General features: G+C 39.6%; 1 protein-coding gene across 8 annotated transcripts in view; it reads right to left on the bottom strand.

Moving 5' to 3' along the window:
- AGAP2 (ArfGAP with GTPase domain, ankyrin repeat and PH domain 2) overlaps nt 1-15929 on the bottom strand; it is a 319313-nt gene that overhangs the window by 48061 nt on the left and 255323 nt on the right. For all 8 annotated transcript variants that reach the window (XM_075591590.1, XM_075591591.1, XM_075591588.1 and 5 more), the window contains exons 4-7: nt 4444-4529; nt 3327-3468; nt 2028-2162; nt 324-433 (exon numbers count right to left, since the gene is read on the bottom strand). In XM_075591590.1, coding sequence (XP_075447705.1) covers nt 324-433; nt 2028-2162; nt 3327-3468; nt 4444-4529 — 473 coding nt within the window. The remainder of the gene's footprint in view (nt 1-323; nt 434-2027; nt 2163-3326; nt 3469-4443; nt 4530-15929) is intronic.

The following is a 15929-nucleotide window of genomic DNA, read 5'->3' on the forward strand; positions in this document are numbered from 1 at the left end:
GAGAGAAATGCCTTAGGCAATTTACTTGCTCCAAAGTCACATAGAGCACTTTTATATGTGGATTTTTTTGTATTTGCAGCAGATTTATGCAATTTCTATTACAGGTACAGCACTATTAAGACAAAAAAAAAAAAAGATATAAACCTGCTGCAAATGTCTTTGGTCACACGGCTAAGCTGTACCCTGCCATATTACTATATTAGAAGTTTTACTAGTTCTATACATTATAGCAGTATTACTAACAAAATATAAATACTAAGCATACAAAGGGCACATGTCTTGTTCGATGGGGACTGTGTACCCTTAGCGCACTGGTGATGTACCTGTACTGATATTGGAGTGGAGCCAGCAGAGTGACTTGGGGAGCTGGGCAATGATTTGCATGCAGCCAGTAGCTGCTGCTGCTTCTTCAGAGCAACAATCTTCTGAGCAACTAGAATTAAAAAAAAGCACATGATAGTTTAATTAGGCAAAAACCTAGACACTGTACCAGTGTGAGCTTTTCAGATAATAGTTCACATTTGTATGTGCCTCTAAACCATGGTAGTAACGTTGTGATATTTCCCAGTTAGCATGACAATTACAACACATTGGAGGAAATAAAGAAATGGGTACTTCAATATTAAGTGATAACCTTTTTTATTTGGACTAACAGTTGATATTTTAGAACATTTCGAGAGTTCTCCTCTCTCCCTCCGCGCAGCAATAAGCTTGTGATTACTTGACTTGAGGAAAAGAGTAGAACTCACAAAAGATTGGACTAAATATCAATTGTAAATTAAAATGAAAAAAAAAATACTAAAGTACTAATTTATTTTGCACTATTGAAACAGGACTAACCCAGCTATTATTATTTAATTCATAGGGATATCGTGAGGAATTTAAAAGGGACTGCGATATTGGTCAAACCTCATGATATTGGCTTTGTTACCTGTAATAATGTTTAAATAAACCGTAATCGGTCAGGAGGTTACCATTTGATTAAATGTTAGTATTGTCTTGATGTTACATAGTTACATAGTAGATGAGGTTGAAAAGGGACATACGTCCATCAAGTTCAACCTATGCCAAATTTAGATACTTTAACCTATATCCGAACTTACAGTATATTGATCCAGAGGAAGGCAAACAAAAAACACCAGTGAAATATCATCCAATGATATCTCATAAGGGGAAAATAAATTCCTTCGTGACTACAATAATTGGCAATCAGATTACTCCCTGGATCAACATCCTACCCATGTTAACTTCTTTGGTATATCCCTGTGTACATTTCCTTTTTAAAAAGATGTCCAACCTTTTTTTGAACAAATCTATTGTATCTACCATCAGTCTCCATGGGTAATGAATTCCACATTTTAACTGCCCTTACTGTAAATAACCCTTTCCTTTGTTGCTGGTGAAATCTCCTTTCCTCCAACCTTAAGGGGTGACCTTGTGTTCTTTGTACTGCCCGTGGGATGAATAGTTCTTTTGAAAGCTCCACCTACTCTCCCTGAATATATTTGTATATAGTTATCATATCCCCTCTTAGACGCCTCTTTTCTAATGTAAATAAATCTAATTTAACTAGCCTCTCCTCATAAGTGAGATTGTCCATCCCCTTTATTAATTTGGTGACTTTTCTCCGCACTCTCTATGTTGCTGCAGCTATAGGTTAGAATTAAACTCCTTTACAGTATTGTACTGTAGTATTAAGTTAGTATGGAGCTACTTTTTTTAAAAAAATTATGTGATAGAATTGTGTGATTGGTAAATTATATGATTCTTCCAATTGGGATTATATTGTATTAGTACAGAGGAGATTATGTACAGTATTAAAGGGTGGTGTTTGTACCAGTCGGGCACTACCACATGGAAACTCTCATTCAAATGGATTGCTAATTCACATTATTTGACCTTGAAAGCTATGTAAACAATATACAAACAAATTACAGCACTGGCCTTGTGCCAGGGTGGCTTGTTGCTGGTCACATCCCTTGCTTTCATTATGTAGAAATTAAGGCCAGCATTAAGGAGATCCTCACCTTCATTAAACACCCGGTCCACATTCAGTCCATAGGTGGCGCAGGTCTCGTAGTACATGCAGCGCTTCATGTCATTACACAGGGTTCGGGCGCGCACATCCTCTATGACCCTCTTGTTGTTCGAGTTAATTTTATCTGAAAGGAGAACACAGTGGTCTGGTAAGTGAGAAACCATGTAAAACACACATGATTTTCTAAACAAAGGAACCTAAATATACATGGAAAGTCAATAACCTGGGCTTGTGGACTTGTATGTAATTGCTTACATTCTGGAATGGCCTTCTATATTAGTGAGTAAATGGCTATAAACCCTGTGTTAGGCCCTCACTCAATATGATGTTAATCCATTTCCCAGCACTGAACAGGAGTTCAGTGCAATTCCAATGATTGAGACTAGGAACTGGCTTCGCCTCATATTGAACAATGTCTCAGCCACTCCTCGCTTTCACAATAAACAACATCTACCTTTGCACTGTACATCTATACATGTAAATAGGAATCTCTAGAACCTGTTCCCAATGTTGTATCTCTTTAAATGGTTAATCTAGTCACCATTTCCAAGCGACGCATTACATTTTTAGTGAGCTGGGCACTGGAGAGTCATATTAACCTTTAATTACAAAGCAAAGGCCACAAGTTCAGTTCTGGTGCCTTAATTATATTATTTAACGCTATGGGGGATTTTCATTAACCTGCGATAGTGCTGATCGCATGAAAACTACCAGTGACTCCAGTGGGAGTTTGTGTGCGATAGTGCCCCAATTGACACTATCACAGATAAATAGATAGCACTTGTGTTTCCCTTTACTTGTGTGTGCTTGTGAAATGTGATCCAGTTATAACATTTAAATGACAAATTAAAGATGTACATCTCTCCTAATGTTGTATGATAATTTACAATATACAAACAAATCCAACGGTAATACACAAACAGAGCTAATTCTTTTAGGAATAGATTATGACCAGGAAAATATATACATACTATAGAAGGTATGTTACATAGTTAATTTCATTCAGATAGTGAAAAATGTATAGATAGTTAAAGGACACCTGCCTACCTAAAAATAATAAAAAATAAGACTATACAATCTTTGTATGTGTCTTTAGGTTTTCTTGTAGTAAAGTAACGAAGGGGGGAGAAGGAGAAGGTACTGTAGTATTATTATACATTATCTTTGGATTTTTGTGTTCAATTTAATATTATGCAAATGTTATATTCTTATATATTTTTTCTGTTTTGTTTAGGTATCCTGACACAATGCTGAAAAACATGCTTAAAAGGTACTAATATAATCTTACCTTGCGTCCCCACAAGTGCCACGGCGATGTCAGAGACACTGCGATAGTTAGCCAAGAGAGCGTAGTACTGGAATATGTCTTGGAAGCTTGCCTCATTCTCCAGGCTGAATACAAAGATGACGGCATCCACCCAGTTTGCGAACTAAAGAGCAGAGATCAGGGAGGTTAAATCAATAAGCAATCTGTCAATGGGAATAAGAGACACAATTGTCCACCTCTCTCACTGTCCTGGGGGAATTATTTGGATATGTTGCATACTTAAATCTAGTTATTAAATACTCTAAGAAGGATTATCGATCTATGAAATCACTGAGTTCAGTTCTATCATTGTCAAAAACTTTAAGGGTAGGGGAAGAAAGATTTTAGGAGCTGTAGCATCCTATAAAATTGTCACGTTGTAATGTACTGTATATGCAGTGGCCAAGTAATCTACATAAGAATTGAATCCACATGCTTCATACGGACTGTGGGCTCTAAATCGTTTGCATTCTAAGTAACTCAGACGTTGAGCTACCATTAGGTCATGTGATTGCAACAGACGAATGTAATGTGGTCTCAAAGGTCACGTAATACATGATACACGAGTTGTGGTCCATAACTAATTTATTCTCACAGTTTTTGCATACCTACTGCAATGGCAACATGGAAAAGGATGAGTGTTTTATTAAAAAAACAACAACAAAAAACGATGGGTTACAGTATAAATACCAACACAACTTTGACATTAATATGATACTAATGTCTCTTATAAGCAATGTTTTAAGGCAGTTTGTGCTTGTTTTGGTCCATGTGAATCAGCTTGCAATGTGATAAGTCTCACTACGGTAGGAGGTGAATAAGTAGCCAAGCTCTCTCTATAATCGTTCCATTTTCCTTCGTACTAAAAAACTTCGCCAGGTATGCTGTGGTATAAACTTGTCTAGCTAATCAGCTGCATCACGTATAAGAAATCTGATAAACAAGAAGAAAGGAAAAAAAAAATTGCAGTGCTCCTAAGAACACTTTCTGTGCACTGAGGCACAGACTGTGAAGTTTTCCTGAGTGATTGTGCCAATGCTGCCATTCGCTTCATTATCCATCTGCTTGGGCACTAAACGAAAGAACCAATTAAAGTTACCTTGGCATCTGGAGCTCCCGCTTCTTCTCTAATCAATAGGAGGTAGCTCTGCCCATCCACACTAATCTCTTTCTTAAATTGAACACCTTGATAAAGATACAATAAAAGACTGTTACTGGATTGTAAATTAAATGCTGGATAGAGGAATTCAAGTTTCAAGCTATGAATGTAATCGGTACAGTACATGATTCCTAGAAAACACACAGGAATTCAAGCTTGCATTACAGCTGCTAGCTCACACTTGTTAATGTGTTAATATGCATCGAAACGAGATGTCATATAACACTTTCCCCGGGTTTTGTTTTGGTCTTTTTCTCCGCTTTCCAGGCAGCATACACATATCAAGACATTTATTTATTCAAAACCTGCTTTGCTAATTACATGCCCTGGGGCAACGGATAAGACAAAGTGAAAATATTACCATCTAATTGCATGTGTACTAAAGCATCTATTCAATTCAGCAAGATGTGCTGCGGCAGCACTACGGTTAAAACATGCTCTCAGGTTAACACTTTCCCTGCTGTTTATAATGTTTAGTTGATAAATAAAGATAATTTGATAACTCAGACATGGCATAATGGAATACACCAGTTAAAGCTGCAGTTCAGGCAATATCCTGCATGTGTGTTTTTTTTTAAATAAATCAGTTCTGTAGTAAGAAAAAATACTTTTAGCATTTTCTGTTTTAAAAAACAACAACTTTGAAAGACCAATTTTCTTGTATTCTATTTTAACAAGCATGCTTGTTCCTATAGCAACGATTTACATTCCCCATATTTAAAGATGTCGTCAAACTTTGACGATCAATAGACGGAGAACGAATTTGCGGGAAGCTATGCAGTTTTTTTTTTAGGTAAGTAGAGAATGCCCAGATAAAACTATTGAGGTAATTTTTTTAAAAAAAAAACGGGAGCCTGAACTGCAGCTTTAATATGTGATTTGCACTACTTTGGAATAATTGGATGCCTTCTGGCATAGACGTTCTTGCACCACATGCTGTTTCACCGACACGGGCAACAATGGCCATATTTACTATCCATTGGTGCTTGTGCTCAGTCATGAAGGGCTATCACTTGCCAGGGTTTCAGAGCTTTGCATACATAAGCAAGTGGTCTTAGTGATATTAGTTTTATTTGTTAATGTTTTGTTGTTTAGAAAAATCTTTTGAACCTGTTCTGTTGGGGACTGAGCTTAAGCTCCCCTGTACTAAGCAGAGCTAAGCCGTATGGCACCTTACAGTCTGTTCACTTGAAAAGTTTGTACGGTGCCTTATGGACTGCACTGCTTAGTAAATTAAGCCCTAAACCTTTTTTGAAATGTTTTTTTAACCCCTTTATCCTTTTGATACAAATATGATATGTCTGTGTATTATTACCTAGTCTCATTTGGACCTATATTGGGGAGATAATTATTCTATTCTTGTATAACACTGCTTGGAAGCACAGCCACGTTGAACACTTACTTAAATAGTTTTTTTTAATCTTGTGTCTCTAAAAATCAATGTTACAAGCAATTTTTTAAAAAGCAATTTAAAAAAAGCAGTTTTGCCCCAAATTTATGACAGGTTGTGATTTACAGATTGGCTTTTTGTGGAGCTACAGAGTAGTTAGCTTATATAAACATTTTAAAGTAATGTATCAAATTCTGCCTCTGGATTGTTCACTTTCTTCCTCTTAGGCCCTGGCTTAATATTCAGTGGGGCCACTTCCTGAAGCTGCACAACATTTTAGTCCTATTCATTTGAACGGGGCTCATATCTTCCCCAGCATGAAACAGCTCCCAGTATACCAAACCCAGGAGCATAAACTCTCAAGTCTGAATTGGCATACAGTAAATGTAAAACATTTCATTAACAAGTTTGTCACTTCTGGGGCAGAATGAAGCTTGCTATGTGCACTTTTGAAGCTTAATACAGAGCCCCTAATGCCACTTAATTGACTGATCAAGCTCCCAAAATGGCAAGCGTGCACAAGGAGCAAAATATTCTAGAAAGAGAAGTTGTAACAATAAAGTGTGTTACAGGACTGAAATATTTAAAATATGGCACATCTACTGTCAGCTATGCAAACCCATTTAAGTCTATACAAAAACAAGGTCATACTAGTGTTACTCATTAAGGATAACTTGAATTAACTCATCAAAATGCAATCAACCATTAAAAGGTAAAATATACAAACATTTAATCAATATTATAGGTATTATATTTGTTTTACGGCAGACATATGTTCAGTGTTAATCGTCAAAAAACAAAAATAAATGGTTTGACAAATCATACTCTTCTTGGTAAAAATGATGGCTTTCATGACAAATGAGATTCCTTTTGCACACACTCTTCTGCAGCCCTTGCAAACTATACAACTCTTTATGATACATCAATATGTGGGGGATGTAAATCATTGTGAAAGTACTGTAAATGGGGTTAAACTAAGACTACATTGTGATGTGAGCCATCATTCTTTTCCTCAGGCTTTCCGAAGACTATTATTGCTAAGCTGTGAAAACATAACTGCTATGGTTTAAGATGATCTACAATGGAAGACTTATTTTAACCTTAGAAAGCTTATTACACAAGTAAGTGTGGGAATGAAATCTCTGTCCCAAAGATATACAATCTATTTAGTTTACTATGTACCTTGGCGTACATTTGGCAGCCGCGCTCTACGACGAGTTTTTGCAAAGACAACAAAATTGTCTTTACAACTTGCGACGGAGGGCTGGCCACGCCCCCGGCATTTCAGCCAATGAGGGTGAACCAGCCGTATGAGGTCATGGCCACGCCCCTGCAACACCCCCAGCCCGCCTGTTATTCAACGTTAATATAAACATGCTTTGCATTGTGTTTGTGTTAATAAATAGCTGCTTAGGGTGGGAGAGCAGAACGAAAGTACGTAAGTGAACAGCTGTAACTCTTCCTCCCTCCCCTACCATCTTCAGCTTCTGGTGACTTCATCCCTTTGTGTCTCTCCTTCTATGGTTGGTTACCTCCCAACTTCAGAGGTCTTCATAGTCTCCATGGTTACTGAACCCAGAGACTAAGAAGGGATGTTGTCACAGTGCGTCCACTGTCTCCCTGTTCAGTAGCCATGGAAACTAACAAGAATGGAAGCTGGAAAGGAAGGAAGCGAGAAGCGGGTGAGTGGCGGCAACCAGACTGGAAGGTTTAGGATCAATAGGGGTGTTGCAGTGTTTAGCCCATTTAAACATCTCAGTGTCTCCATTTAAAACTGGTGTCTTGAAACTAATCTCTCCTTTCCTTCTCCCCGTGCACCAGGACAAGATTGCAAGATCTTTGAAGTTGTAGGTCATTGTGATTAAATGATTCTGCTTCATACAGTCATTACGCACTTTGGACCCTGATCATATTTTGCTACTTCTTACAATGCGTCTTACCAGATAAGTTGCCGCTTTGCTAGCATTGAAAGTTTGAAAACGTGTACAAAAGTTTATGTTAAAGCTATGTTTTGACCTCAATACTCTGCAGGCCTGTACAGCAATAAACTCGTCATAAAAGCATTTTCTCGTGTTATCCAATTGAAGATGTTTTAAATGCAAAAATTATAGAATGAACTTTAAAGTTTAGAAAAACAAGGAGGAGATTTCCAAAACAGATTGGTGTATAGAGCTGCAATGTTATAATATCATATCAATGCAGGAATATTAACCCCCTAACATTTAACAACATTTGTATATCCCTGTTTTGCTACAGTTTTTCACCACTGAATAAACAGATCCAGGTTTCTTAGTTGAGCAGTTATTTTCTTTATTAACCTCTAATTAATGTCCCTCTGAAAAATAACTCTACTTGGGGCATCTGTTGAGCATGGCCCCTTAGCTACGGGGTTATATGACTAGTGGTAAATAGTAATATATACTGAGTAAAACTGCTACTTTCATACAGCAAAAAAAACATTTTTATTGTGACACAGATACCAGTACCAACATTTGAAGCAGAATATTAGTATTAATTTGTGTCACAATAAAGATGTAATCGTCTTTGAATAATAATGGGACTGTCAGTATATTCCTAAAAATCCCAGGTGAAGTGACATACCCAAGAGCTGTTGTAACAAGTTCCTGGTGCATAACCCTGCCCATCTCTCACAGTTACACATTTAGTGGGACATTTAAGTTCTCACTTATTTGACAAATGACGCAAAAAGCTACTCGCCCAACCAAAAAAGCTACTCGCCCCCTGGCCCTGCCCCCGCCCCGGTCAGGCCCCCCATTTAAAAAAAGTAATAAATTCCTAATAAGAAAAATTCTGCGTCTCTACGCACCATTCTTTTCCCAGTTTATTTTCCCAAAACAATCTGCCACATCTCTAGTGGAAAAAGTCTACAATTCTACATCAGATGTAAGAAACTGTTCTTACGCACGCCGCAGCTCTGCTAAGAAAAAAATCGGAGCAGTGCGTCAAAACACTTTTCTGTACGTTGATGCTTAGACCCCTTAGAGCAGGGTTGGGCAACTCCAGTCCTCAGGGGCCACCACCAGGTCAGGTTTTTAGGATATCCCATTCTGTGCGTCTCTGTCTCCCCCCCCCCCATTCTGTGCCTCTCTCTCTCCCCCCCCCATTCTGTGCCTCTCTATCTCTCCCCATTCTGTGCGTCTCCTTCTACTCCCATTATCTGCGTCTCTCACCCTTCACATTCTGTCTCTATCTCATCCCATTCTGTGTCTCTCTCTCATCCCATTTTGTGTGTGTCTCTGTCTTCACATTCTGTGTCTCTCTGTCTTCACATTCTGTGCATCTCTCTCTCACCCCATTCTGTGTGTCTCTCTGTCTTCGCATTCTGTCTCTCTCTCTCTATTCTGTGTCTCTCTGTCTTCGCATTCTCTCTCTCTCTCTCTCTCTCTCTCTCTCTCTCTCTCTCTCTCTCATGTAAATACAGAGTAGCCTTGCACACCTTAAAAAGTTATAATATCAGCAGTATACTAGCCAGTCACTTGAGAAAGAACTTAGCATAAGTTCGAAACATTGTGTGTGCCACTAAAAGAATAAATTCTTCTCTGCAAATCCGAAGTGCCCTGGATCCTCCAATTTCTCTCTCTCTCATCCCATTCTGTTGTCTCTCTCTCTCTCTCTCATCACATTGTGTCTCTCTTCCAGCCCATTCTGTGTGTCTCTGTCTTCACATTCTGTCTCACCCCATTCTGTGCATCTCTCATCCCATTCTGTCTCTCACCCTTCACATTCTGTCTCTCTCTCACCCCATTTTGTCTCTCTCCATCCCACTCTGTCTCTCTCTCATCTCATTCTGTGTGTCTCTCTCTCTCATCCCATTATGTGTGTCTCTCTCATCCCATTCTGTGTGTCTCTCTCATCCCATTCTGTATGTCTCTCTCATCCCATTCTGTGTGTCTCTCTCATCCCATTCTGTGTGTCTCTCTCATCCCATTCTGTGTGTCTCTCTGTCTTCACATTCTATCTCTCTCTCTCTCTCATCCCATTCTGTTGTGTCTCTCTCTCATCACATTCTGTGTCTCTCTCACCCCATTCTGTGTGTCTCTTTCTCATCCCATTCTGTCTCTCTATATTCACATTCTGAGTCTCTCTCACCCCATTCTGTGTGTCTCTCTGTCCACATTATGTGCATCTTTCACCCCATTATGTTTCTCTCTGTCTTCACATTCTGTGTCTCTCTCTCATCCTATTCGGTTGTGTGTCTCTTTCTCATCACATTGTGTGTCTCTCTCACCCCATTCTGTGTGTGTGTCTCTCATCCCATTCGGTGTCTCTCTGGCTTCACATTCTATGTCTCACCGCATTCTGTGTGTCTCTCTCACCCCTTTCTGTGTGTCTCTTTCTCACCCAATTCTGTGTCTCTCTCACCCCTTTCGGTGTGTCTCTTTCTCACTCCATTCTGTGTCTCTCTCACCCCATTCCGTGTGTCTCTCTCTCACCCCATTCTGTGTGTCTCTCTCACCCCATTCTGTGTCTCTCTCATCCCATTCTGTGTCTCTCTCATCCCATTCTGTGTGTATCTCTCACCCCATTCTGTGTGTCTCATCCCATTCTGTGTCTCTCTCATCCCATTCTGTATGTCTTTCTGTCTTCACATTGTGTGTCTCTCTCACCCCATTCTGTGTGGCTCTCTGTCTTCACATTCTGTGCATGTCTCTCTCACCCCATTCTGTGTCTCTAACCCCATTCTGTGTGTCTCTCTGTTTTCACATTCTGTGTGTCTCTCTCTCATCCCATTCTGTGTCTCTCTGTCTTCACATTCTGTGTGTGTGTCTCTCATCCCATTCTGTGTCCCTCTGTCTTCACATTCTGTGTCTCACCCCATTCTGTGTGTCTCTCTCACCCAATTCTGTGTGTCTCTATAAATTTAGCTGATAAGAATTCTCAATAGGAGAGGCTACAGTTAAAAAGCAGGGCTGGAATGTAGCCTGTCGTTCAAAAATCCACTGGAGCTATGTGACCTTGTGCGAAATGTCTTAAATGTTTACCAACTGAATCTCAACCAAGTTAAAACAGCCCACATTGCAGTTCCCCAACAGTAGTGACACGTTAAGAAGTTTAAATCTGAGTGATTGGTCATTTAAAAATAAATTACATTTGGAAGAGCTTTCACTGCTTGTAGCTCTCTTAAGTGTGATGTCACTGCAGACTGGGCATGGACCGCTCTATTATTGCACAGGCAAAGCTCTCCTTATTCTGATTCTAGAATAATAAACCAACATGTTCTACGAAGAAGAAAAAAAAAGGGGGGGGGGAGTAAAGAGTTGGCTTAAAACATTATTGCTTTTAAGGAATTTAAATATATAGTTTAAATGTTTGCAAAATGCTTTGTTTTTGTGGAAGGCAACTTTAAAGTCAGCAATGAATTCACATGAAACAGCAATAAATCCATGTGACTGTTATTTAGAGACTTCAGCACTAAGCTGAAGGGACAGCTCCCATTGGAGGCGTTCGGGAGATATGACATTCTTTGTTCTACTGTACATTACAGATGCAGTGAAATGCAAAGAAGGATTTAAGACAGATTCTCATGACAGGCTGGTGAGATCTGCTGTATTAAGCAGTAATTGTGTTGGGACGTTTTACTGATGTAAAATAATGAAAAGCACCTGCGTGTTGCAGGTCCTGCAGCAGTTAAGGCCTGAAAAAATGCCAAAGGAGAATGTCTCACGTATGTTTTTTCTCTCCAAGGGGCTTATTCTGTAAGGTGCGATAGTGCAGATGACGTGTTATTGCATGAAAAGTCCCATTGACTTTAATGGGGATTTTCATGCGATAGTACATCATCCGCACTATCAAACCTTACAGAATAAGCCCCTACGACTGCATTGTTTTATCTCTGTTTTGTGAACAAATTATAAGAGAAGAAAAAATAAAATCAATGTACATCACTAAGATATGGTAGGGCAGAAAAGACTATAAATAAAAGAACTAGAAATGGTAATTTTTCACAGCAGAACCAGTGTTTGAAATAAATAAAAAATTGTCCAGTAGCACCACAGTACATGGCTCAGTGGATTGGCTCAATGACAAACAAAAACGCACTGGGGCCTAGTCACTAAACTTCAATAAGTGACTTAACACTGGTTAAGTGCACTTTTCATGTGTAGCTGTTCACAAAGCTTCGATAACATGGCAATATCGCTTGAAACGGCTTTTTAACAAGCGTTAGCACTCTTGCTATTATTACAAGCCATGCGGTAGCTCAAAAAATGCCCAAACTCCATTTTGTTGCCAGTAACTGTGTAAGAGATGTGTGCATAGGTATGTTTAATGGAGATCGATTAGGGTGAAATTATATTTTGGCTTTATTGAGTCTGTTCATTTATCCAGGCAAAAAATACAATAACAACAAAATACCGAACCCCTATCCCTTTGTAAGAGCTAACTTACTTCCCCAGACCCTATCTGCAGGACTGCAGGGATATTCCCATTACCAGCCTATTACCCCAAAGTCTTAGGAGGTACCTTAAGCAGATGGCCCTCCGTGTCAGTCTCTGGCAGGTTCCTGGGTCCTCTGTGTCCAGGAAATATAGGTGTCTGGGTGTCTGGATCTCAGCACAGCCTTTGTGCTCAAGACAGTGTTTGTGTGCAGGCTTCTCTGGTCTCCTTTCAGCCCAAATGTGAGCTAAGGAATCTCTCCTGTTTATCACATCAGGCTTTTCTCAGAGTCCTAATCAGCCAGGTGGAGTCTGGTTGATTGCCTGTTTGCAATTAACCAGCTCGCTGCTGGATTTAGAGGCAGTTTCTCCCAAACAGTGATAAGTCCCTGTTACAAACTGCTATTCACAAAGCTCCGATATGCAAATCGCAGGTTAAACACTCACATTTTTTTTTAACATCACCTAAAGGTTGGCAAGATTGGAATCGTGATTTACATATGACGGAGTTTATTTTTACTAAATAGGATTTAATCTGGGGGTCTCCGGAGCTCACCTGCATTACTTTCAGCCATATTTGGGTAATAGCACTTTTTTCCCATTCCTGTGTTGTCTTGTTGGTGGTAGAAGGGGTTGGTGAAGCTTGCATTTGCCCCGGGGGTGGGTGGTTAGACCTTGCGGGAGGGATTAACCCTTTCATTACCTTAGCGGTAGAAACCGCTGAGGTAATGAAGGGGTTAACTCCTCCCACAACCCTACCAGGAGGCATAACCACCTACCTTGGGGCAACTACAAGCTCCACTCACCCCCTCTACACCAACAAACTGGGTAAAGTTATTTAACCCCTTCATTACCTTAGCAGTTAGCCACTAAAGGAAGTTTTAATTACATAGGATTGAAGCAGGGTGTCTCCGGAGCTGAACCGCATTAGTTTCAGGTCCAGGGACCCCTTGCTTCCCTAGGTATAGGCCTCTGTAGGGAGTGCCAGTATCTCCTACAAGTTTACATCTCCCATGTCACGTGACCGGAGATACCGGCAACCCAGACCGAGGCCTGTACCTCGGGAAGCAAGGGGTGCTCGGACCTGAAATGAATGCTATTCAGCTCTAGAGAACTCCTGCTTCAATACTGTGCTATTAAAATTAAAACAGTGCGATCACATGTAAGAGCTGTGTAGGGAGATGCAGCTCCTCCCTGTGCAGCTCTTCCAGACTGCTGGAGAGCGAAATGGAATGTTAAGTTCATTTTGCTCTTTAAGCAAATAAAAACTACTGTGGTATGGCATTTTTTTTACCAAACGCTAAAAAGATGCGATTTTTCTTAATGAATACCGTTTTTATACAAATTTCATAGAGTTTGGTAGGAACATGCAAACACATTCGATATTGCAATGAGTTTATCGAACGTTAGTGAATTGTTACTGATTGTTATATAAAAATCGGCGTGATGTATTATGGCAAATTGGCGCAAACTAGATATGGATTGGCACACTTATCTTGTCTCTTTGTGTCAATGTATCAAGGTCTTTGGTCCAAGTTCTGTGCCATGTGTGTTAGCTTGCGATTTGGAGAGTGCTAATAGGAAGAGTTAAATGACATACAGTTGATAACGAGACGTATTAAAACACAACTGAGATACATAGGACATATGCTAATTTGGATATGCAAAGCATATTCAAATGGTTAAAATGAGCATATTTCCCAGGTGTACTAGGTGTGTTTCATTTTGTGCACATGTATCTCTCCACGTGTTGTTTAAAGTTGCGTTTAGTAAGGTATACACAAATAGGACTAACTGCCCCTTCACCATATTTCCAGATCTATGCGTTACCCGCCACCGGTAGATATGACTTAACTAATGCCTCAAAAAATCCCTGCGTTCACTTTAACGGAGCTCTGTGGATAAACTTTATTAGGAAGGAACACCTCTTTTGCATACCATTTCCATTAACTGCCAATATAGTTAACGCAATGCCCTTTCCAACCAAAAACAGTACTTAACACTGCGTTATTGAAGATACATTTTAACACTTAACGAGGCGTTAAGTCAATAACAGACCTCTGTGGACCTGGCCCTTAGTGAGCATGTGCTTTATTTTCCCCAAAAGTTGCATTTATACTGTAGCCCCTGCTAGAAATATATGTATACGGTGCACAATACAATACAGAATTAATCTGCTCCATCTATTAATCATGCTGCGATAAGGAATAAGAGACACTGTCCCTGATCTGCCTGGCAACAGATGACAGGAGAAATGGGATTGGATAAGAAGAAAAACGACTAGAATCTAGAGACCAACTGTCAGTCTGAGACATAGACAAAGATAGGTACTGTAGTGACAGTCTGAGAGGCAAACACAGAGACACCGCTCATGTGACCGTGACTTTCCAGTATCCTTTGTGTATTACAAATGTTTCATCTTAACAGGCCTGCAACGTGACTACATGCCATTTTGAGATAAGAGCTCCGGCGTAGTGCTGGCAATAATATTGGCCTAAGTGGCTTCCACATTGGACACTGGGACTGATATATGGGACAATAGCACAGCATCCTCATTTATTGCATATGTATGTATATAGTGTGTTAAGTATAGAGTGTTTTCTTTAAGAGTAAGAGCCGCCGGGTGAGGTTACCCAGGGGCTCATAAAGCACCGTTTAATAATAGACACAAGTCTCATCTGATTTTATTCAAGGGGTCCAATTATGCTGTACTAAGGGAGGACGAACTCAGGCCCGGCTATAGCACGTATAGACAGACTGTGGAAATAGAGGGCTTATACTGGTATATGTGACACTGTCATGTGCCAACATATCTAAAATTATAATAATTTTTTAACAGCTTTAAAAAAAAATCGTTTTAAAAATCTACTTGTGGAAGCACAATTACACACATCTAACAACATGTAATATATGCTATGTATTGGCATTCTTTTGGGCTGGGCTGGGAGCCAAGAATGTCACCTACAGAAATAATGCTGCAAACATTTCAAAGTAGCAGTCATTGGGACAGATTTTAGAAAACTGCCACAGACCGTCCATCATGGCGCCGATGTATTGATCAGGGAACGGAAGAGGAAGTCCTCTTCCGCTCAGATTGCATACACAAATCCCAGAGAGCTGATATCACATTGAAACGAGCAAAACTACAATGAAGTTCTCAAAATGTCATACTGTGTGGGCCACTAGTATGCCAGCCCTTGTGAACACCTGAGCACGAGAGTGCGTAATTAAGGTAAAAAAACAGAAGTGAGAGTGCTTAACTAAAATGTTTTAAGTTATTCACAGTGCTAAGGACAAATAGCAATATTTCAAGTAATGGCTGTAAAGTTCAGTCTTATTAGCACACGCTGCGCTGAGAGTTCCACTTCCACTGTAATAGCTGCCATATGATGTCTTCAGTGACTGCTGTTAAAATGGGCACCACACTGCTCACCAATACATGGTACACATGTTAACAATATAAATGGCTTCCTTGAACAAATGTAAAATCATTAACTTAAATATTGATACAGATTTTCTTGTGTATCTGAAAATAAAGAAACTTTTTTTTATTTTCAATGGGGATCCTGAGAAGGATAGTTTGTATCAATAAAATGTTTCCTCCATTCTCCACCTTCAGCCAGTCGGAGATCACCAAGAAG

Source organism: Ascaphus truei, chromosome 3 (assembly GCF_040206685.1).
Source record: "Ascaphus truei isolate aAscTru1 chromosome 3, aAscTru1.hap1, whole genome shotgun sequence".
Taxonomy (NCBI): Eukaryota; Metazoa; Chordata; class Amphibia; order Anura; family Ascaphidae; genus Ascaphus; species Ascaphus truei.